Raw genomic sequence first — 25,707 nt, 5'->3', positions numbered from 1 at the left:
ATATAGAGGAGATGGTGAAACTTAAAAGAGACACTTGGTTATAATATGACTAATACTTTTCTGCTGTGGTCAGATTTCGTGTGTGTGTGTGTGCGCTACATGTTTTTATCAAATTAAACCTCCGTTAGAACAGCAGCTCACATTAATGTGGTTAACTATAATGGGAATCATTTGAAGCCAATGACGTTAGTGCGGAATGGTTTCAAGCCAATGACATGTAGCAATCTTGGGGAGGGGGAATCCTGTTAAGCCAATGACGTAGATTGTTGCATTATTTGGGCAGCAATAACTTTAAGCCATTGACATACTGTATCACATTGTTAGTGTCCAGTATGCTCTAACCCTGTTAATCTCTCTCTCTCTCTCTCTCTCTCTCTCTCTCTCTCTCTCTCTCTCTCTGTGTTTGTCTCTCTCTCTCTCTGTCTGCCTCTGCGTCCCCTCTGGCTTCCCTGTGACACTCCACTAGCCTCTGTCTCTATCAATCTATTAATCTGTCGGGCTGGAGTGATTATGCCACCTCTCTCTCTCTCTCCCTCCCTCCCACACATGCTCTCCCCCTCGAGCAGCCTTCCAACCCCTCTCTCCCATCTCTACTTTCCACACTCAACCCCCCCCCCCTCTCTTTCTCACTCTACCCTTTTCCCCTCTCTCCCTCCCTCTTATTCCCTCCCTCCATTCTCTCTCTCCTATTAGACAGAGTTGTGTAACGAAGTGTGGTGCTGTGTGTTTAATCTGCCTTACACTAAGCCACCTCAGTCATGTGACTCCCTTAACTCGTCCCTCTGTGTGTGTTGCCATGCTGCTTGTCTCTTGGGAGGCTTGAGCAGACCTCTACTGAAGGAAACGTTGTTTATATTTTGTTTTGTCATTACTTGGACATTAATTGGATGTTGATGCTTGATGCCTGGGACTTGCCGATTGTGGAATTACATTGTTAGCAAACTGCTTTTACTGCACCTCTACAGTGAATAGGGACATTGACTTTTGGGAATAACTTTTGGCATTTAGTTTGGACGTTACTGGGAAGTGGCTGAAACATTGGATATACTTGGATATAATGTGGACTTATAAAAATATTAATATTTGATTACTAGGTAAATGTTTTGATATATCTGGTTCATGGCTGAATGGTGACTGAGGACATATACACACACACACACACACACACACACACACACACACACACACACACACACACACACACACACACGGAGAGGAAGTGTTGTCTTGATTGGATTGAGGATTTATATGTGATTATGTCTTTCAGTGTCAAGTATTCTCTTCTTACCCTTGCGCGTGTGTGTGTGTGTTTGTGTGTGTGTCATAACACAGACATCTTCTGAGACTACTGATAGTTCTCACCACATAGACTTGACCAAATCAAGTATTACAATGTTTCCTCTCACCCAGTGTAACTCTTTTCCCTCCTACAGGTCTGAACCATGATGCTTTCCATCGTGGCTGTTTGATGCTGCTGCTGCTTGGGTAGAGCGGCTCGTTGAGACGACTCTCCGCCCCCCCCCCCCCCCCCCCCCTCCAAGCCCCCTCCAAGCCCCCTGTTACCCCCACCCACCAGCCACCATGTTGATCAAGGAGTACCGGATCCCCATGCCCATGAGCGTGGAGGAGTACCGCATCGCCCAGCTCTACATGATCCAGGTGGGTGGTTACTGGCTAGCATAGAAAATACAACACACAGATTACATATACAGTTGAAGTCGGAAGTTTACATACACCTTAGCCAAATACATTTACACTTCGTTTTTCACAATTCCTGACATTAAATCCTAGTAAATATTATCTTTCTTAGGTCAGTTAGGATCACCACTTTATTTTAAGAATGTGAAATAATAGTAGAGAGTGATTTATTTTAGCTTTTATTTCTTTCATCATATTCCCAATGGGTCAGAAGTTTACATACACTCAATTAGTATGTGGTAGCATTGCCTTTAAATTGTTTAACTTGGGCCAAATGTTTCGGGTAGCCTTCCACAAGCTTCCCACAATAAGTTGGGTAAATTTTGGCCCATTCCTCCTGACATAGCTGGTGTAACTGAGTCAGGTTTGTAGGCCTCCTTGCTCGCACACGCTTTTTCAGTTCTGCCAACAAATTTACTATGGGTTTGAGGTCAGGGCGTTGTGATGGCCACTCCAATACCTTGACTTTGTTGTCCTTAAGCCATTTTGCCACAACTTTGGAAGTATACTTGGGGTCATTGTCCATTTGGAAGACCCATTTGCGACCAAGCTTTAACTTCCTGACTGATGTCTTGAGATGTTGCTTCAATATATCCACATAATTTTCCTTGCTCATGACGCCATCTATTTTGTGAAGTGCACCAGTCCCTCCTGCAGCAAAGCACCCCCACAACATGATGCTGCCACCCCCGTGCTTCACTTTTTTTTCGGAGGTCTTGGCTGATTTCTTTTGATTTTCCCATGATGTCAAGGAAAGAGGCACTGAGTTTGAAGGTAGGCCTTGAAATACATCCACAAGTACACCTCCAATTGACTCAAATTATGTCAATTAGCCTATCAGAAGCTTCTAAAGCCATGATGTAATTTTCTGGAATTGTCCAAGCTGTTTAAAGGCACAGTCAACTTAGTGTATGTAAACTTCTGACCCACTGGAATTGTGATACAGTAAATTATAAGTGCAATAATCTGTCTGTAAACAATTGTTGGAAAAATAATTTGTCATGCACAAAGTAGATGTCCTAACCGACTTGCCAAAACTATAGTTTGTTAACAAGAAATGTGTGGAGTGGTTGAAAAACAAGTTCTAATGACTCCAACCTAAGTGTATGTAAACTTCCGACTTCAACTGTATCATGTAGCATAGCATTGCATGGCTAACATGCATCAGTCAGGATACAATACCTAGCATAGCATGGCTAACATACTGCATGCAGAATACAACATATAGCACATCACGTAGCATTTACGGAATATAACATCGTCCTAAAACAGTGGTCTAGGTCAGAGAGTCATCAGATTGTTGCTGTGACCCTGAAGCCCTACTGACCCTAGATCAGGTGTTAGGTGGTGAGGTGAGCTGTGTGTGCTGGTGTGTTCTTGCTTGCGCATGTTTGTATGTGTAACATGCTGTCTGTTTGTGTTTATGGTTTAGGTCACCAGTTTAATGTGAGCTTTCTAAGGCCAGCTGGCTCACCATATGCTTGTCTCCAATGTTTGCGCACTGTCTCTCTTCTCTCTCTAGAGGAGGAAAATATTAGCACGTTGGTTTCGGGGATACGAACCCACGGTACAGTAGCTACTTTCGAAGAGCAGATCTTTCCTAGGACAGTGGCAGCCAACCAGTGATGTGACTTCAGGCCATTATCCTAGAGGATTATGGGTGATTAGGTCACCTGGTGACCCCTGACGGAATACAGTCTGCTAGACCAACACTTGATGAAGCTCCATGTGCTGCCTGGTTTAATGTTAATGTAAACATTGTAAACCTTACCCACAAACATATCTCTCCTCTGGGGCAGCGTCACAGCTGAGCGGTTGGTAACCATGGTAACCAGTGACATCAGCAGCAGCGTGGCAGTGGCTGCCGTCATTTGTTTGCAATGAGAATAAAAGACAGAGAGAGGGAAGGTGATTGGGGGAAGCAGATAGAGAAAGGGGGGACGGAAGGGAAACGGAAAGAGGGAGACTTACAGAGGAACGGGCAGAGACTGATGGAAAGAGACAAAAAGAGAAAGAGAGAGGCAGAGAAAGGCATTGAAATGGAGAAAGAAAAGTCAAAATTATGCAGCCAGTGTTTCCATGGCAATGTTACACTGCTGATTTTGCAGTGGTGGAAAAAGTACCCAATTGTCATACTTGAGTAAATGTAAAGATACCTTAATAGAAAATGACTTAAGTGAAAGTCACCCAATAAAATCCTACTTGAGAAAAAGTAAAAAAGATTTGGTTTTAAATAGACTTATTTACCAAAAGTAAATGTAATTGCTCAAATATACTTAAGTATCAAAAGTAAAAGTGTAAATAATTTCAAATTCCTTATATTAAGCAAACCAGACGGCACCATTTTCTTGTTTTTTAAATTTACGGATAGCCAAGGGATGCTCCAACACTCAGACATCATTTAGAAACTAAGCATGTCTTTAGTGAGTCAGCCAGAACAGAGGCAGTAGGGATGACCAGAGATGTTCTCTTGATAAATGTGTGAATTAGAATATTTTCCTGTCCTGCTAAGCATTCAAAATGTAACGAGTACTTTTGGTTGTCAGGGAAAATGTATGGAGTAAAAAGTACATACTTTTCTTTAGGAATGTAGTAAAGTAAATAATATAAATAGTAAAGATACTCCAAAAAACTACTTAAGTAGTACTTTCAAGTACGTATCTCCTCGGTTGGTGTGTGTGTGTGTGTGTGTGGTTGTGTTGTGTATGTATGTGTGTGTGCCAAATTAGAGACTAAACACAGGGAGAAAAGAGGACAACAGACAGTAGGATGGAGAGCCACCTCATGTTGGTCCTATTCAGTATGTCCATGTGAAGACTGGAGAGCTGCAATGTGGACTGTGCTTCATATGCTGTATATAATTGGTACTTATTGATACATTACTGTCACTTATTGGTCACATACTAGGCCGACACACACCTGCTATCCTTGGGCTGAAGTAATAATTTGTCTGCCCGGAAGAGACTGACTCTGCAGTGTAGACCTTGAGGACCTGTTTCATGCTAACTTTGTGTGTGCGTTTGTGTCTCTTTTTGCTAACCTTGCGGTATCATATAAAATATTCAGCGGTAACTGGGGCCCAGCAGAAATCAGACCTCAGCAAAGCCAAGACATTACTATTCCTGTGGTACTCTCGGTCTCTGCTGCCCTCTCAGCTTCCAGCCCAGCACAGCATGCCACCATTACTTACTCACACTCATTTCTCTCCATATTTCTCTCTATCTTTCCCGGGCTGACCCTCCCTGTCCCTCCATGCAGGTCTTCAGGCTCAGATACTGTAACCAAGGAACTCTCTTTTGGCTCCCAGGACATTTTCCTTTTTCTTTTTGATGCTTTTAAAAAATATATTTTAATTATTTTTAAACTTTTTATCTATTTGTCCTTGGTGTCTGGGCTTTACTGTTCCTCTCAGCACAAAACTTTCAATCTTCAGGCAGATTCCTGGAAACACTCTTTTCACACATTTCTGTCCATTACATTGTTTTTCTCACGTTCAACCCTTCTCTGTCCTTCACTCTTGCCAGCACCATGTCATAGACGGAAGTACTTTGGGCACCTCACCTCCTTTTCTCCCTCTGCACTGCTGTCAATGTCAAACCACTGGACAAGTGAAAGCAGATTCCTAGTAGGCTTCCTAACATGGAGCTTTTTCCCCACCTATGTCACGTTTTGAAAGAGGAGATGAGGAAAGGAACAGACCTGGGTTCAAATACATGCATATTTAATGAATTGTTATTTAAATACAAATGTTCTGTTCATTTGAGTATTTTTTTAACATTTTACATTTTAGTTATTTAGAAGACACTCCCCACTGGGCACACCACGTCATTTCAACGTGGACATTTTGTTAATATTTGGTTGAGACGTTGATCAATGAGATTTCAACCTTTACTCACCCACTCAAAAAGACAGAAGTTTGTTGAATTCCTAATGGGTTATCGCTATGCTTTCAACCATCTAAAACTACAACCAAATTCCAATGGGACTACAATGTCAAATATTTATGCAACAACTTAATGTGTGATCACTGTGCTTCATCTAACAGCAAAACCAAATTAATCGGATTGCAGTTGAGATTACATGCATTCAAAGTACAGTGATCAATGCTGTTCAAGAGTGTGCACACATTTTTATGGCAATTGTGAAGATCTCCACAGACCTTCGACCTTTGCATGCTATTTTGAACATGCACACTTTTCTATGATTACTTAAAAAGGCCTTTATAGTTACATCGGGCTAACATCAAAATGTGGCCATGGATGTGTTGTATTTGTTTATTAACGATCCCAATTAGATGCTGCCAAGGCAGCAGTTACTCATCCCTGGGTTCCAAACACATAAAACAAAAGATAAAACAGTATATCATATAATATTGTTACACCACTACATATCTACAATACAAAATGAATGATACCACTATACAACAATATTACAATGTACGTGTATGTAGATTGCGTGTGCTAGCGACAGTCTGCGTATGTGTGTGTGTGTATGTGTGTGTGTGTGTCTCTTCACAGTCCCCTCTGTTCCATAAGGTGTATTTTTATCTGTTTTTTTTCTAATCTGATTCTACTGCTTGCATTAGTTACCTGATGTGGAATATAGTTCCATGTAGTTATGGCTCTATGTAGTACTGTGTGCCTCCCATAGTCTGTTCTGGACTTGGGGATTGTGAAGAGACCTCTGGCCGCATGTCTTGTGGGGTATGCATGGGGTGTCCGTGCTGTGTGCGAGTAGTTTAAACAGACAGCTCGGTGCATTCAGCTTGTCAACACTTCTTACAAAAACAAGTAGTGATGAAGTCAATCGCTTCTCCACTTTGAGCCATGAGAGATTGACATGCATATCATTAATGTTAGCTCTCCGTCTACATTTAAGGGCCAGCTGTGCTGCCCTTTTCTGAGCCAATTGTAATTTTCTCTTTGTAGCCCCTGACCACACGACTGAACAGTAGTCCAGGTTTGACAAAACTAGGGCCCGTAGGACCAGACTTGTTGATAGTGCTGTTGAGAAGGCAGAGCAGCGTTTTATTATGGACAGACTTCTCCCCATCTTAGCTACTCTTATATCGACATGTTTTGACCATGACAGTTTACAATCTAGGGTTACTCTAAACGGTTTACTAAGGGTTGGTAACAGGCTGATTGGTCGGCTATTTGAGCCAGTAAAGGGGGCTTTACTATTCTTAGGTAGCGGAATGACATTTTCTTCCCTCCAGGCCTGAGAGCACACACTTTCTAGTTGGCTTAAATTTAAGATATGGCAAATAGGAGTGGCAAAATCATCTGCTATTATTCTCAGTAATTTTCCAGCCAAGTTGTCAGACCCTGGTGGCTTGTCATTGTTGATCGACAACAATAATTATTTCACCTCTTCCACACTCACTTTACAGAATTCAAAATTACAATGCTTGTCTTTCATTATTTGATAAGTTATACTTGGATGTGCAGTGTCAGCGTTTGTTGCTGCCATGTCATGCCTAAGTTCTTGCCAATTAAAAAAATCATTAGAGTAATTGGCAATATCAGTGGCTTTTGTGATCATGAGCCATCTGAGTCAGTGAATGATGGTGCTGAGTTTGCCTTTTTGCACAAAATGCAATTTAAGGTGCTCTAGAGCTTTTTTATTGCAATTCTTCATATAATTTATCTTTGTTTCATAGTATAGTTTGTTCTTTTTATTCAGTTTAGTCACATGATTTTTCAATTTGCAGTACATTTGCCAATCGGTTGTGCAGCTAGACTTATTTGCCATTCCTTTTGCCTCATCCCTCTCAATCATACAATTTTTCAATTTCTCGTCAATCCACTGGGATTTAACATTTTTACAGTCATTTTCATAATTGGTGCATGCTTATTAGTAACTGGAATAAGCAATTTCATAAGTGTGTCAAGTGCAGCATCTGGTTGCTCCTCATTACACACCACAGAACAACAAATATTATTTACATCAACAACATAGGAATCATTACAAAAGTTATTGTATGACCTCTTATACACCATATCAGACCCAGCCTTTGGAACTTTTGTTTTCCTAGATATATTATGATCACTGCATCCGATGGATTGGGACACTGCTTTCAAGCTCATTTCTGCAGCATTAGTGAAGATGTGACCAATACGTGTTGATGATTTCATTCCTGTGCTGTTTGTAACTACCCTGGTAGATTGACTGATAAGTGGGCAGCTTGATGAAAGCCAGTCAATATTTAAATCACCCAGAAAATATACCTTTGTTGATATCACATATACATTATCAAGCATTTCAGACATGTTATTGAGACACTGACTGTTAGCACTTGGTGGCTATAGCAGCTTCCCACAAGAATGGGCTTTAGGTGAGGCAGATGAACCTGTAGCCATATTACTTCAAAGGTATTTAACATGAGATCCTCTCTAATCTTTACAGGAATGTGGTTCTGAATATGAACAGCAACACCTCCACCACTGGCATTTCTGTATTTTCTGTAAATGTTCTAACCTTGTATTGCTACCATTGTATCATCTAAGGTATTATCTAAGTGAGTTTCAGAGATAGTCAGAATAAAAATGTCATCTGTTTATAACTAGCAAGTTATTCATTTCATGAACCTTGTTTCTTGAGCTACATATTTTACTGTGGGCTATTTTTAGCACTTTTCTGGGATGCTTGCTTGATTTCATTGATTTACTGGGAAGCTTAGCAGAAGTAGACATGCTCATGTTATTTATGTTAGTGCAGGGTGAGCTGCACACAGTGGACTTCCTACTAGGGCACACCACCTCAGTGCTAACAGCATAACGCTGGTCTGTAGGCATGTGATTACTGCATACAATAGCGGTAAGATCAGCAGAGGCATTCAGGGTAGAGGGACATAAATTAGGTTACTTACATTGTGTCTTCCAACGCCCCTGAGATAATGTACGTTTTCTGAAGCATTATGACAACTCAGTGACACAATGGTAGGGATTAACTGAGCTGGGCTTGGGTCATTGATAAGTCATTGTCTCAATGCAGCCTTATAATGCTGTGAAATGATCCAGGAACCTAAATTATTCGGGTGGATCCCATCCTCCTTATAAAAAGTGTTTTGTTTCCAAAAGGTATTGGAATTGTCAACAAATGTTACACCCATTGAACTGCAATAATCACTTAGCCAGTTGTGAAGAGAGAGAGTCCTGCTAAAAGCGTTCAATGCCACGATTCAGAGAGGGCACAGGGCCAGATATGATGGGTCTTTTATTAGTGTCTAGCAGGGAATCAATCAATCAGCTCTTTAAAATCCAGTTTCAACTGTTCAGAGCTGCCTTCATAATGTCATTAAAACCCACATGGACTACAATAGAATCGATTTCCCCTGGCGTAGTACATTCAGGAGCAAGTTAGTAATGTCATTTACTCAAGCCCCGGGATAGGACATTGTTTTTGCACCAGGAACAGTCACATGTCTTAATATGGAGCTGCCCAAAATCACGGGTGGCGAGAAATGTTACTAATTTTAAAGTTCAATAAATAGTGTTACATTAGTTTGTAAGAGCCTTAACTTTAGGCTATTTATTGTATCACAAAAGTATTATTGAATTGTGTTTGGTTGACAACGAAACCAAATAACATTTTAAAGGATGTCTAATTCTTAGATAGTTTCATCTGACCCACTGGCTTAATCCTATTCTTTCATTTTTATTTTTGGTTTAGTTGGAGACGTGAAACCAACATAGAATTTGTAACTTGTTGACCTGTTAATAAGCTATTTACTGTATTGCTAAAGTGATATTGAATTGTGTTTGGTTGTCAATGCAACCAAATATTAACATATAAAGTGCTTTTAAAGATTGATTTGATTCGATTTTGGATTGAGATGGAGATGTGAATCCAAAATATCAATGATTAATTTGTGTAGAGAATTAGTGTAGAGAATCAGTGTACCATCTAAACTGCTGTGAAATATCTTTTTCATAACCAAAAATATTGTATTTTCAGCTGTTTGAAGCTGTTGTACAAAACCGAAAGTAAAAGATGCAAAAACGAAATTTAAGAACGGGAAGAAATAATGCACATGGAACAGCTCTACCACTTCCCTCTACTTGCTTTCAATGAGAATTACAGATCTATAACTGACATTTCTATGTGAATTTGGTCGGGTTGGCCAAAAAGTTACATATTGCAGCTTTAAATGCACTTTAAATAAAGATTGATTTGATTTAGTACTATTCTTTAACTTAGATTTTTGGTTGAGATGGCGACATGAATGGGAGACCAAAAGAATAGCTGTAGATAGATCAACTCTCCAGTAGGAGGTGCTGCACAGCCTATAGTTTTTTTCTGATAGTGGATATAACATTGAAGATCTAACGTTGTTTCTATGTTGAAAATGGATTACAATGATGACATTATCCTGTGGTTGAAATTTCACCCTCAAAAACAATACTTAAAAAAAAAATCCATTGTATCCAATCCAATGTATTTTCCAGGTAGTTTCCACGTCACAATACAACGACATATTAAGTTGAAACCACATTGATTCAACCAGTTTGTTCCCAGTGGGTCTCATCCAAAGCTACTTACATTTAGTGCACATAATGTGGACAAATCAGCAACTTTGATTTGAAGTATTTGAAAGTATTTCCAAATAACTCCCTATAAAAAGCTGAAACTATTTTCAAAAAATACTTATTTCCAAATACATTATTTCAAATACCCACAGCAACAAACTAGCCTTGCATGTCACCCTCTCTCGACCTTACATGAATGGTTCGCTATCCGTGCAGCGAACCATTCATGTAATCTTGACAGATCAGGGTGGTATGTGAGGCTAGGACCAGACCTGGGTATTTAAATATTTGTATTTGAAACTACACTTGTCTGTGTATTTGAGTATTTTCCAATACATGCCAAGACTTTCCAAGTCTATTTCCAAATACATTCCAATATTCAACTAGTTGTATTTTTTATTTTAAAAGTTTTTATTTTTTTTATTTGGCATTTTTTATGATTATACAGATTGTAGTGGCTTCCTTTCCTCTTTACCATAGCCACTGCCCTAGCCTGAAAGCGGGGTTGTTTCGTACGCATACAGTCCACACTCAAGGTTTCCAAATGGCCAAACATTCAATGAGATCCAGGGATATGGTGCAACCAAAAGGTTTATTCTTCTTTGATCTAACAAAAATATTATTCTCCAATCAACTTAAAGCAGTGGAAAATACATAATATGACCTGTTTGTATGTCTGTATGGTCAAAAAACTATACTGCTCCCGCATCTAGCAAGGACTCCTCCTCCTGGAGCTCTGTATGTTCTGTCTTTTATACAAATATGTCCAAATCGGCTATAACACAGATAAGGTAGGTAGAGGGCAGAACACACACGGATCCCCTACCAAATCAAACCCAACCCCCCCATGCTCTAACAGAGCCCCACCCCAAAACCAGACTTAAAGCAGACATGATATACAATGAGTAATATAATCCAATACTAAAAGAAATACAAAGGTATAAGACAAAAAGTTTTGAAAAAGTCAACTTGTTGTATTTTAAAATAAAAAATATTCTTACTTTGAAATGTCTTTGAAAGTAATTGAAATACCCTAAATAGTATTTGAATTTCTATAGAGGAAATCACTTTACACCATTGAGATGAACCTTACTTAGACACTCTCTTACTTCCTTTCTTTCTCTAACTGACGCCTTCTGTTCTGCCCTCAAGGCAACCATCCTCAGCCACAGATATCTCCCTCTCTCTCTCTATATATATATATATATATCTGTCCCCCTCTCTCTCCCTTTCAGCTGTGGAGGAACACGATTGATGATTGGCAGCTCAACCATGGACACTGTGCATGCATGTGTGTGTGTGTGGGTGTGTTTGTGTGTGTGTGTGTGTGTGTGTGTGTGTGTGTGTGTGTGTGTGTGTGTGTGTGTGTGTGTGTGTGTGTGTGTGTGTGTGTGTGTGTGTGTGTGTGTGTGTGTGTGTGTGTGTGTGTGTGTGTGTGTGTGTGTGTGTGTGTGTGTGTGTGTGTGTCAGGGCTGGCGTGATGTGACCTGTCAGCGCTGTAATGAAGTGCTGGTCTGCTCCCGCAGTGTGAGCAGACATAGCCACGTGCCTGTGTGTGTGCGTGCGTGCCTGATCCAGCATTAGATATCTCCCTTGGGGCTGTCTCAAAACTAATGTCACATTTCCTTATTAGAGTCTTTGCACCAAAGCAATGTTTCCAGACCCTGGTCTTCCAGTACCCTCAACAGTACACATTTTTGGTGTAGCCCTGGACAAACGTACCACATTCAACTCATTGAGGACTTGATGATTAGTTGATTAGTTGTGCTTGTCCAGGGTTACAATAAAATGTGTACTGTTGGGGGTACTTGAGGACCAGGGTTGGGAACCACTGCTACATAGTACACTAACTGAGTCCCTAACCAGACACTCTCTGAGCTTCCACTCATATTATGGAGAGTTTCCACTCATATTAAGCAGCTAATACTCCATTCCCTGTGGTAGCGGCCTTCAGAGGGGTGGGGAGGGTAATGTAAGACCCTCAGTTCTGCTCCTATATTAGATTACATACTAAATGACTGCAATTTCCGAGCTGTTCCAACGCCTCTTATGACCTTCACTCCTCACCGCTCCCTAAAACCCCATCTCATATCTACAGAAGGCGAGAGAGGGTTGCGTCCCAAATGGCATCCTATGCCCTATATCGAGCACTACTTCTGACCAGGGCGCATAGAGCTCCATTTAGGAAACAGCCATAGTGAGGCCTAGAGGCTAAGTTGGAATAATGGGAATTCTGCTGGTGTGATGGGTGACCTAGCTTCTGTTGGATTAACCAGACCCTATGAGATCAATCTGCTACAGTTTCCCAGGTTGACTGCCCTATTATGCCCTGTTAGGTCTGATGCTTCTTCAGACCTGGCTCTGGCCCAAATGGCACCCTATTCCCTATTTAGTGCACTACTTTTGACTAGGGTCCATCAAAAGTAGTGCACTATAGGGAATAGGGTGCCATTTCAGACACAAACTTGTGGCCCCAGAGACAGTATCTAAGTCAGAGTGGTGCGTTATTGTGTACCTCCCCACATGAGTAGAATAATACACTGGCTAACTTACAGGGTCTGCCATCTGTCTCCTAGTCTACCAGTGCCAGGGTAGACAGTACACTCTTAGAAAAAAGGGTGCTATCTAGAACCTAAAATGGTTCTTCAGCTGTCCCCATAGGAGGACCCTTTGAAGAACCCTTTTTGGTTCCATGTAGGACCATTTTCCACAGAGGGTGTAGGAGTGCCTTAGGAATTGAGAGGAGCAATCTCTTCACACACATAAGCAGACAGATGCATGCACACACACACACACACACACACACACACACACACACACACACACACACACACACACACACACACACACACACACACACACACACACTGGTAGCAGCTGAGACATGTACCAGTGCTAGCCGGGAGGGGAAGAGAAAGTTGCATGATAGTCAATATGCAGCGTATTGATTACTGCAGCAACTGACTAGAACTCCCTCCCTCATTCATTCTGTCTCTGTCTCTCTTTCTCTCTCCTCTCTCTCCTCTCCATCTGACTCTATTTATCTCTCTGTCTCTGTCTTTCTCTCTCTTACTCGCTTTCTCTATCGCTCTCTCCTCTTCCTCCTCTATGAGGAAAGATGAAAGCTAATACACCACCAGACTGCCAGGAGAGAGAGCAGGAGGGAGGAAGGAAAAAGGGACTGGAGAAAGGAGGAGTGACAGGGAGAGGTTTTATTTGGGGGAGGGGAATATTTTGACGTGGCAGCCATTTTTCTCCTAACTCACCACTTTGGTCATCATTATGATTAAAATATATTCAGCTTTGAGCCGAGGATGAAGTGTGTGTGTGTGCATGTGTGTATGCATGTGTGTATGCATGTGTGTACGCTGCAACCAGTTCCACTGAAAAGCACTCCTCTTGCAGAAGAAGAGCCGAGAGGAGAGTTGTGGTGAGGGCAGTGGGGTGGAGATCCTAGAGAACAAGCCGTATGAGGATGGTCCAGGCGGGTCGGGACAGTACACACACAAGGTGTACCACATCGGGAAACACATCCCCTCATGGTTCTGCTCCATCCTGCCTCAGGCTGCTCTACGCGTGGAAGAGGAGTCCTGGAACGCCTACCCATACACACGCACACGGTGAGAGACAACACACACATACAGATGTAGGATCTTAATTTGAGCCAGTTTGCTACAGCAAGAAAATAATCCTGCAACAACAGGAAATGTGAATTATTCTGTTGATTATAACTGATGGGCATTTTTGTAAGGGGTTGATACAGAATCCTGTTTCGACCTCAAATACACTACAAGTTTTACATTTCCTGCATTGAAGGAAAGTTCTCCTGCAACAGGGTGATCAAATTAAGATCATACACCTGTATGTAGTATGTACACACACCTTACCCATACACACGCACACGATGAGAGGGAACACACACATGTATAGTATGCACACACACCCTACAGTCTTTGGAACCAAAAAGGGTTCTTCAAAGGGTTCTCGTATGTACACATGTACAGTATGTACAGTGGCAAGAAAAAGTATGTGAACCCTTCGGAATTACCTGGATTTCTGCATAAATTGGTCATCAAATTCAATCTGATCTTCATCTAAGTCACAACAATAGACGAAGATGGTGTGCTTATTAAACTAATAACACACAAATTATTGTATTTTTGTTGTCTACATTGAATACATCATATAAACATTCACCGTGTAGGTTGGAAAAAGTATGTGAACCCCTAGGCTAATGACTTCTCCAAAAGCTAATTGGAGTCAGGAGTCGGCTAACCTGGAGTCCAATCAATGAGACGAGATTGGAGATGTTGGTTAGAGCTGCCTTGCCCTATAAAAAACACTAACAAAATTTGAGTTTGCTATTCACAAGAAGCATGCCTCGAACAAAATAAATCTCAGAACACTGAATTGTTGACTTGCATAAAGCTGGAAAGGGTTACAAAAGTATTTCTGAAAGCCTTGATGTTCATCAGTCCACGGTAAGACAAATTGTCTATAAATGGAGAAAGTTCAGCACTTGTTGCTACTCTCTCTAGGAGTGGCCATCCTGCAAAGATGACTGCAAGAGCACAGCGCAGAATGCTCAATGAGGTTAAGAAGAATCCTAGAGTGTCAGCTAAAGACTTACAGAAATCTCTGGAACATGCTAACGTCTCTGTTGACGAGTCTACGATACGTAAAACACTAAACAAGAATGGTGTTCATGAGAGGACACCACGGAAGAAGCCACTGCTGTCTAAAAGAAACATTGTTGCACGTCTGAAGTTTGCAAAAGAGCACCTGGATGTTCTACAGCGCTACTGGCAAAATATTCTGTGGACAGATGAAACTACAGTTGAGTTGTTTGGAAGGAACACACAACACTATGTGTGGAGAAAGGCATAGCACACCAACATCAAAACCTCATCCCAACTGTAAAGTATGGTGGAGGGAGCATCATAGTTTGGGGCTGCTTTGCTGCCTCAGGGCCTGGACAGCTTGTATCATCGACGGAAAAATGAATTCCCATGTTTATCAAGACATTTTGCAGGAGAATGTTAGGCTATCTGTCCTCCAATTGAAGCTCAACAAAAGTTGGGTGATGCAACAGGACAAAGACCCAAAACACAGAAGTAAATCAACAACAGAATGGCTTCAACAGAAGAAAATACACCTTCTGGAGTGGCCCAGTCATAGTCCTGACCTCAACCCAATTGAGATGCTGTGGCATGACCTCAAGAGAGCAGCTCACACCAGACATCCCAAGAATATTGCTGAACTGAAACAGTATTGTAAAGAGGAATGGTCCAAAATTCCTCCTGACCGTTGTGCTGGTCTGATCCGCAACTACAGAAAACGTTTGGTTGAGGTTATTGCTGCCAAAGGACCAGTTATTAAATCCAGGGGTTCACATACTTTTTCCACCCTGCACTGTGAATGTTTACACGGTGTGTTCAATAAAGACATGAAAACCTATAATTGTTTGTGTGTTATTAGTTTAAACATACTGTGTTTTGTTGTGACCTAGATGAAGATCAAATTTTATGACCAATTTATGCAGAAATCCAGGTATATCCAAAGGGTTCACATACTTTTTCTTGCCACTATATGTACACACACTTACATCATTACACACATAAATGTGTGTCCCTGAGGCCCGGAGTTGTGCATCTCTACCCTAGACCCCCTACCTTACACGCCTACACAAAGACAAGATGTAAAAGAGACATTCTCCTAAAGCCTCCTTCCCTCTTTCCACATCATGCATCCCACTCTCTCTCTCTCTCTCTCTCTCTCTCCCGCTCCCCCACTCTCTCTCATTCTCTCTCTCTCTCTCTCTCTCTCTCTCTCTCTCTCTCTCTCTCTCTCTCTCTCTCTCTCTCTCTCTCTCTCTCTCTCTCTCTCTCTCTCTCTCCAGGTATACCTGTCCATTCGTAGAGAAGTTCTCCATAGACATTGAGACGTATTATAAACCTGACACAGGGACCCAAGAGTGCTTCAATCTGTCATCAGCAGAAAAAAGAACAAGGACTATAGGTATAGTATACACACACACACAAACAAGCCTACATGCCTTCTCAAGCCTACTGTTCTCAGTCTGTCTGTCTGGTCTTCATGGATTTCAGAGAGCAGTCAGCAATTCGCTGTTTCACACACACTGTGGTCTTTAAGATGCAGACAGCGTGTGTTCCGCCTTATGCTGCTGCTAGTGTGTGTGAGTGTGAGCTGCTGGCTGGCTTAATACTGCAGCACCACTCCCACAGTGCAGTGTGTGATAGGTGTGTTGTCTGGCCCAGACTGACTCTGCGGGGGATGATTACATAACCACACACACACACACACACATCACACACACACACACACACACACACACACACACACACACACACACACACACACACACACACACACGTACACAAAGTAACGTGTATGGGGATAGTAGATCAGTGTTTATTGTTGCTCTTTGTGTGCTGCAGCACATCTCTCTGACACAGACGCTCAAGCACGCAAGCGCACACAACACAGACACACACACACACACACACACACACACACACACACACGTAGCAACACACTCAGGTCGTAGAGCAGAGCAGTGGAGACCTCTAGTGGCTTCTAGCCAGCAGTACTGTTGTTCCTCCTTTTCTCAGTTCTATTCTGGTTCCCTCTGCCCTCATTCACTCCAAAATTAGACATAGTCAAGGAATGTCAATAAGTAATCATCTCATCATTTACTACATGGCTCATTTTGGTCTGTGTACATTTTGGTCTGTGTGTTTGTGTTCTTCCTCCAGACCCCATTGACATTGTGAAGGACTACATTGCACCCCATGAGTACCTGGTTGAGGAGGACCCTAAGCTGTACTTATCAGAGAAAACCAAGCGAGGACCACTGACTGACGACTGGATCGAGCTCATCAACCAGAACCCGACCCAGAACACGGTCATGTGTGCCTACAAGCTCTGCAAGGTGGAGTTCAGATACTGGGGCATGCAGTCCAAGATAGAACGCTTCATTCACGATGTTGGTAGGTACTGTGTGTGTGTGTGTGTGTGTGTGTGTGTGTGTGTGTGCGCACATAGGCGCCTGAGCAATGGCACAAACAGAGCAGCTGTACCGCTACTTTCAAAATAGGGGTGTAAACGTACTTTTTTGCCAGAAAGTTATCACAATCCATTCGGGTAATTTGTCATTTTCAATAATTAGTGATGTTTTGAGATAGTCTGTATTAAAATAAATGTGTCAATTTCTATATAATATAATAATGAACAGATTGCATTAAGCACCCCCTCCCCTGTCGCCTCAAGGTGAATGGTTTTGACCACTCAAAAGTTTTGTTTTGCTCCTGCACGCCACTGTGTTGGTTCAGTGCAGTTAGAAAACACTAGTTGTTTTGCTCCTGCACGCCACTGTGTTGGTTCAGTGCAGTTAGAAAGCACTAGTTGTTTTGCTCCTGCACGCCACTGTGTTGGTTCAGTGCAGTTAGAAAACACTAGTTGTTTTGCTCCTGCACGCCACTGTGTTGGTTCAGTGCAGTTAGAAAGCACTAGTTGTTTTGCTCCTGCACGCCACTGTGTTGGTTCAGTGCAGTTAGAAAGCACTAGTTGTTTTGCTCCTGCACGCCACTGTGTTGGTTCAGTGCAGTTAGAAACACTAGTTGTTTTGCTCCTGCACGCCACTGTGTTGGTTCTGTGCAGTTAGAAAACACTAGTTGCACCACTGGTGTTTAAAAATGATAGACACCTGCAAAATAACATTGTTTATCTATTTTGCAGTGGTATAAAGTACTTAAGTAAAAATACTACTTTAGTCGTTTTTGGGGGTATCTGTACTTTACTTTACTATTTATATTTTTGACTACTTTTACTTCATTACATTCCGTTACAATATTTTCAATTTTTTACTCCATACATTTTCCTTCACACCCAAAAGTACTCGTTACATTTTCAATTCTTAGCAGGACAGGAAATTAGTCAAATTCACGCTCTTATCAACAGAACATCCCTGGTCATCCCTATTGCTTCTGATCTGATGGACTCACTAAACACATGCTTTGTTTGTAAATGATGTATCAGTGTTGGAGTGTGCCCCTGGCATTCCTTATATATATATATATTATATATATATATATATATATATATATATATATGCAGGTTGTGCTGGCCTTGGTGGGCTAGCTCAAATTGCGTTTCCACTGCCTCCAGAAATTAGATATGTCATGTTGCTAGGTGGCCAATATTTTACTGCACCTGGTTTCGCTAATGTTGCTTGATAGATTGCTAGCAAAATTATTTAATTCACCCTTACCATGGTGCAACTAACATTACCCCATACTCTGCCAGTTCCAGCCAGACTCAGTGCCATGTATTTAGCTTGCTAACGTTAGCTAGCTAGCTTAAATACTACCTTGCTTGCCATGGAATTGGCTATTAGTTGGCTAGCTAATCAAGCAAACCAGACGACAGGTTTGATATTATGTAGCTAGCTAGCTTTCAATATGACCTGGCCAGCTAAAATGACTGCTAGCTCATGTTAGCTAGCTTGTTTCAACACTGATTTGCTAGCTAATGTTAGGTAGATAACAGTCAGCCCTCGAATGCTTTCATGAAAGTTTATTGTGTAGTGCAAACATTTATGATGGATCCAGCTATGGTGGAAAACTGCATGGCCGGTAGCTCACGGGCTGTCAATGAGTAGCTCACAAGTATACTGAGAAATAATCAGTAGGCCTATATTACATCATTTAATCTGTGACATATTTTTTCTCCCCAAGCTGTTTACAGGCATTTAACATCATTTTTGTTATCTATTTTCCAAACATCAATCGGTTAAATCACATTGTTAAAATGTTTTCATTCAGTCCATTATTTGTGACAAAAAGAAAAGGAAAACTTAATGTGCAATTTAACAATGTTTTTACTTAACCTAACAAGTACAACATTCTAATTATTATTGGCAATATTATTCCTCCCATTTTCCTCATTGTCATGTTATCCCGGCCACATTCTTAACAGTTTGGCCTGTTAATCGATCACTGTGGCTGGGATTGTCAGGGAAGGCGGTGGGATGTTTATGAGTCACTGCATTGGTCAAGTTTCAGACCTGGAGAGAAGTGTGGGTGGGGAAGGAAGGGAGAGAAAATAAGAGAAAATATGAGAAAAAGACAGAGAGTAGGAATGAGAATGAGAGAAAGATGGTGCGGACCGAGAGGGCTGCCTCGCTTCTAGTTCTTAGGAAACTTTGCAGTATTTAGTTTTTTTATGTATTTGTCAACAAAACAAAGGAGATGATCTCGGACTTCAGGAAACAGCAGAGGGAGCACCCCCCCTATCCACATCGACAAGACCGCAATGGAGAAGGTGGAACGTTTCAAGTTCCGCGGTGTACACATCACTGATAAACTGAAATGGTCCACCCACATAGACAGTGTGGTGAAGAAGGTGCAACAACGCCTCTTCAACCTCACGAGGCTGAAGAAATTTGGCTTGTCACCTAAAACCCTCACAAACTTTTACAGATGCACAATTGAGAGCATCCTGTCGGGATGTATCACCGGTTGGTACGGCAACTGCACTGGCCACAACCACAGGGTAGTGCGGTCTACCCAACGCATCACCGGGGGCAAACTACCTGCCCTCCAAGACACCCAGATCACCCAATGTCACAGGAAGGCCAAAAAGATCATCAAGGACGACAACCACCTGAGCCACTGCCTGTTTACCCCGCTATCATCCAAAAGGCGAGTTCAGGACAGGTGCATCAAAGCTGGGACCGAGAGACTGAAAAACAGCTTCTCTCTCAAGGCCATCCGACTGTTAAATAGCCATCACTAGCACAGAGAGGCTGCTGCCTTTATACACAGACGTGAAATCACTGGCCACTTTAATAAATGGAACACTAGTCACTTTAATAATGTAACTTTAATAATGTTTACATATCATGCATTACTTATCTCATATGTATATACTGTATTCTACTGTACAGTATCTTAGTCTATGCCGCTCTGACATTGCTCATCCGTATATTTATATATTCTTAATTCTATTCCTTTACTTAGATTTGTGTGTGTTGGGTATATGTTGTGAAATTGTTAGATATTACTTGTTAGATATAACTGCACTGTCGGAGCTAGAAGTACAAGCATTTCGCTACACCTGCAAGAACATCTGCTAAACACATGTATGTGACCAATAAAATTTGATTTGATTTAGTGAATGAGAGAGTGAGTGACAGTTGGAGGGAGAGGTATAGAGAACCATGGTGGTAATAAAGGAAGAATGATGAAAAGAAAAACAGAGAAGGAGTGAGAGAGAAGATAAGAAAGGCAGCAGGATTAATTTCCTGCCAGTGTTCTTCTGTCAGCTCATCAGTCTGCATCATGACAGTGATTTACTACTGCTTAAGGAGTCAGCATGCTTCAGTTCGACGTTCTGCTGGCGACTAGCCACACCAGCCAAACCCGGCTAGCCGAACCGAAGGAGTGTGCTTGCATTCTCCTTTAAAAGCCCTTCGCTTGAAAAATGCAAAAAAATATTTAAATAGTACTATTTGTCCAATTTATAAATGCGTAGCCAGTATTTCCTCCAAAATAGTCAGAATTGATCTAAGATAACTCAAGAAATCTGTCATTATATATACACTACTGTTCAAAAGTTTGGGGTCATTTTTAAATGGCCTTGTTTTTGAAAGAAAAGCCAATTTTTATTTTTTTTGTCCATTTTTAAAATATCATCAAATTGATCAGAGTAGACATTGTTAATGTTGTAAATGACTATTGTAGCTGGAAACAGCAAATTTTTTAAATGGAATATCTACGTAGGCGTACAGAGGCCCATTATCAGCAACCATCACTCCTGTGTTCCAATGGCACGTTGTTAGCTAATCCAAGTTTATCATTTTAAAAGGCTAATTGATCATTAGAAAACCCTTTTGTAATTATGTTAGCACAGCTGAAAACTGTTCTGATTAAAGAAGCAATAAAACTGGCCATCTTTAGACTAGTTGAGTATCTGCAGCATCAGCATTTGTGAGTTTGATTACAGGCCATAAACAAAGACCTTTCTTCTGAAACACGTCAGTCTATTCTTGTTCTGAGAATGAAGGCTATTCCATGCGAGAACTTGCCAAGAAACTGAAGATCTCGTACAACACTGTGTACTACTCCCTTCACAGAATAGAGCAAACTGGCTCTAACCAGAATAGAAAGAGGAGTGGGAGGGCCCGGTGCACAACTGAGCAAGAGGACAAGTACATTAGAGTGTCTAGTTTGAGAAACAGACGCCTCACAAGTCCTCAACTGGCTGCTTCATTAAATAGTACCCACAAAACACCAGTCTCAACGTCAACAGTGAAGAGGCAACTCAGGAATGCTGGCCTTCTAGACAGAGTTGCAAAGAAAAAGCCATATCTCAGACTGGCCAATAAAAAGAAAAGATTAAGATGGGCAAAAGAACACTGCCTAGAAGGCCAGCATCCCGGAGTCTCCTCTTCACTGTTGACGTTGAGACTGGTGTTTTGTGGGTCAATTTGATGTTATTTTAATGGACAAGACATTTGCTGTCTTTCAAAAACAAGGACATTTCTAAGTGACCCCCAAACTTTTGAACAGTAGTGTATATATATATATATATATATATATATATAAATGAAATCACATTTACATAAGTATTCAGACCTTTTACTCAGTACTTTGTTGAAGCACCTTTGGCAGCGATTACAGCCTTGAGTCTTGGGTATGACGCTACAAGCTTGGCACACCTGCATTTGTGGAGTTTCTCCCATTTATCTCTGCAGATCCTCTCAAACTCTGTCAGGTTGGATGGGTAGCGTTGCCGCACAGCCATTTTCAGGTCTCTCCAGAGATGTTCGATTGGGTTTGTCAAAAAGCCAGTCCTGCGTTGTCTTGGCTGTGTGCTTAGGGTTGTTGTCCTGTTGGAAGGTGAACCTTTACCCCAGTCTGAGGTCCTGATCACTCTGGAGCAGGATTTTATCATGGACCTCTCTGTACTTTGCTCCGTTCATCTTTCCCTCGATCCTGACTAGTCTACCAGTCCCTGCCGCTGAAAAACATCCCAACAGCATGATGCTGCCACCACCATGTTTCACCGTAGGGATGGTGCCAGGTTTCCTCCAGATGTGACGCTTGGCATTCAGGCCAAAGTGTTCAATCTTAGTTTCATCAGACCAGAGAATCTTGTTTCTCATGATCTGAGAGTCCTTTAGGTGCCTTTTGGCAAACTCCAAGCGGGCTGTCATGTGCCTTTTACTGAGGAGTGACTTCCGTCTGGCCACTCTACGATAAAGGCCTGATTGGTGGAGTGCTGCAGAGATGGTTGTCCTTCTGGAAGGTTCTGTCATCTCCACAGAGGAACTCTGGAGCTCTGTCAAAGTGACCATCGGGTTCTTCGTCACCTGCCTGAACAAGGCCCTTCTCCCCCGATAACCCATCCGTAACCGCCCGACTATATGTGATAAAATGAAAATCTGAGGCCAGCACCAACCCTAACCCGCAAATATAGAAAATGTGCTGTACAGTTACGTTTTTTTCCCTCTTCAACGTTTATTGAACAATTATGTTTTTCTTCCACATTTATTCAAATCAAATCAAATTGTATTTGTCACATGCATCGAATACAACAGGTGTGGAATGGTCCGTGAAATGCTTACTTACGAGCCCTTTCTCAACAAGTTAAAAAGTAAATGGTAACACGAAGTAACAATATCAAAACTATATATTAGGAGTACCGGTACTGAGTAATTGTGCAGGGGTACGAGGTAGTTGAGGAAATTGAGGTAAAATGTACATGTAGGTAGGGGTAAAAGGGACTAGGCAATCATGATCGATAATAAGCAGAGTAACAGCAGCGTATGTGAAGAGTGTTAAAGTGTGTCCGTGTGTGTGTGTGGTGTCAATATGCATGTGTTTTGTGTGTGTCAGTGTATGTAGTGTTTGTGTGTGTTGGAGTGTCAGTGTACTATGTGTGAGGTTGTGGGTAGAGTCCAGTGAGTGTGTGTGTATAGAGCTGGTGCTAGAGAGTCAGTGCAAATAAAAGGGGGTATTAGCAAATATTCAGGGTAGCCATTTGATTAACTGTTCAGCAGTCTTATGACTTGGGGGTAGAAGCTGTTCAGGAGCCTTTTGGTCCCAGACTTGGCGCTCCGGTACCACTTGCCGTGTGGCAGCAGAGAGAACAGTCTATGACTTGGGTGGCTGGAGTCTTTGACAATTTTTAGGGCCTTCCGCTGACACCGCCTGGTATAGAGGTCCTGGATGGCAGGGAGATCGGCCCCAGTGATGTACTGGGCCGTACGCATTACGGTCTGTAGCCAAGCAGTTGTGAGAAAAAACAGTCAAGATGCTCTCAATGGTGCAGCTGTATAACTTTTTGAGAATCTTTTCAGATCTTTTCAGCCTCTTGAGGTGTTTTTGTGCCATCTTCACTACTGTCTTGGTGTGCTTGGGCCATGATGGGTCCCTAGTGATGTGGACACCGAGGAACTTGAAGCTCTCTACCCGCTCCACTACAGCCCCGTCAATGTGAATGGGGACGTGCTCGTCCCTCCGTTTCCTGCAGTCCACGATCAGCTCCTTATCTCATTTGAATATTTAGGCCTATTGAACAGGAGCCTCATGTTTTTCTGAAACAACACATTTCAAACAATAGTTAAAGTCAAACAATAAATCACACCTTCCGCATGCTTTTATGAAAAGGCCTATGCACTAATGACCGATTTAAAAAAAATAAAAAAAATAATGAAATTAAAAAACTCAATGTAGCCTATAAATATGAATTGCACAGTAATTATTATAGATTTTTTGGTATGCATTTTTTTTCTCTTTATTCACCACCCACCCGCTGTTCATCCACATAATATTTAATGAACCTAAACCTGCCCGCTCCACAGATATAACCGCAGGAACTGCAGGTTATGAGTCAACCCGCGCATCACTAACACACACTGACCTACTGCTGTTTGTTCATATACACTCTCTTAATTTATACACACAGCTCATTTAATCCTCTTGTGTTACGGCTGAGTTGAATGTTGAATCACCTGCTAGGTGTGTGTGTGTGTGTGTGTGTGTGTGTGTGTGTGTGTGTGTGTGTGTGTGTGTGTGTGTGTGTGTGTGTGTGTGTGTGTGTGTGCGTGCGTGTTGTACCTGTGTTCCTAGTATGTGTGTGTTGTGTGTGTGCGACTGCTCTGTGTTATTGCTGCTGTGTGGTGCTTGTTCAGTACATTATGACTGACAGGTGCATTAGTTTATTTTTAATGAATGTATGCACGATTGATGGGTATTGAGAGAAAGGAAAATAATTATATTGATTGGAATTGAGAGCGAGATCGCTGTGATAATGTTATTAATCTCCTGCTCTTCCCTCCCCTCCTCCTCCTCCTCCTCCCCAGGCCTGCGTAAGGTGATGGTGCGTGCCCACCGGCAGGCGTGGTGCTGGCAAGATGAGTGGTACGGTCTGACCATAGAGGACATCAGACAGCTGGAGCTAGAGACCCAGCTAGCCCTGGCCAGGACGATGGCCCAGTACAGTCTCAGTGACACCGAGGAGGGGGCGGAAGTCACCAACGGGACCCCTGCCACCCCCGGCCAGGACCAGGAGGGAGTGAAGGCCCTGGGGGAGGGGGGAGAGGTGGAGGGAGGACGGACAGGGCTGGGAGATGCGTTACAGACGCGTGGAGAGCTCACCAAGCAGTGGTCGACTTCGTCCAAGTCGTCTAATAGATCCTCGAAGAGAGGAGGTGAGTGGAGCGATGCATCGCTCTGTTCAATAATTACCAAGTCCCCAAGTTTCAAATCAACCCAGAGCATGAGAGAATAGTGCCCTCACTCTATTTCCTATTTCCTGTCCACACAGGAAGCCCCGTCCACCAGAACATCTCAGAGTGGCGGATGCAGAGTATCGCTCGTGACTCCGAGGACAGCACGGACGACGAGTTCTTTGACGCTCACGGTTGGCTATGACATTTTATTACAGACTGCTATTACCGTTACTACATCAGCTGTTACTGGGGTTCCATGACTGTTATTACATGTTATTACAACATTCCTCAGAGGACTTCTCTGGGGATGAGGAGATGCTGTTACATGTCAAGGAGATGACCAAGTGGAGTTCCAACGACCTAATGGACAAGATGGAGACTACAGAGATGGACGAGGGCCAGGGTAGGACAACACACACACACACCTCGTTAAGGCATATGTATATGTAGTAATGTATGCGTGTAAGTCTGTAATGTCTATGTTCATGTTTTTAAGTGTATGTCAATTGTAAAGTATTTTTGTCTATAATATCTTTTTTGTTATGTGTCGGACCCCAGGAAGATTAGCTGTCGCTTCTGGCGTTCGGCTAATGGGGATCCCAGTCAAATCTAAATCAAACATACACTGTGCACACACACAAGCTCCGTTCGTCATTAAGATGTCAGATCTTCATGTCCAATATCGTCCTTCAGGAAGTTAATTTGTTTAATGAAAAATAA

General features: G+C 42.1%; 1 protein-coding gene across 4 annotated transcripts in view; it reads left to right on the top strand.

The window, feature by feature from the left end:
- The window catches only part of LOC106562412 (membrane-associated phosphatidylinositol transfer protein 2), a 65,374-nt gene that overhangs the window by 24,468 nt on the left and 15,199 nt on the right, over positions 1-25,707 (top strand). For all 4 annotated transcript variants that reach the window (XM_045688835.2, XM_045688829.2, XM_045688836.2 and 1 more), the window contains exons 3-9: positions 1,434-1,659; positions 13,635-13,849; positions 16,129-16,247; positions 17,006-17,239; positions 24,619-24,966; positions 25,083-25,178; positions 25,280-25,390. In XM_045688835.2, coding sequence (XP_045544791.1) covers positions 1,582-1,659; positions 13,635-13,849; positions 16,129-16,247; positions 17,006-17,239; positions 24,619-24,966; positions 25,083-25,178; positions 25,280-25,390 — 1,201 coding nt within the window. In that variant the 5' untranslated portion in view covers positions 1,434-1,581. The remainder of the gene's footprint in view (positions 1-1,433; positions 1,660-13,634; positions 13,850-16,128; positions 16,248-17,005; positions 17,240-24,618; positions 24,967-25,082; positions 25,179-25,279; positions 25,391-25,707) is intronic.

This window comes from Salmo salar, chromosome 01 (assembly GCF_965601325.2).
Source record: "Salmo salar chromosome 01, fSalSal1, whole genome shotgun sequence".
In the NCBI taxonomy this organism is placed as follows: domain Eukaryota; kingdom Metazoa; phylum Chordata; class Actinopteri; order Salmoniformes; family Salmonidae; genus Salmo; species Salmo salar.
The sequence above is the reverse complement of the archived record's forward strand: the minus strand, read 5'-3'. Positions and strand labels throughout refer to the sequence as shown.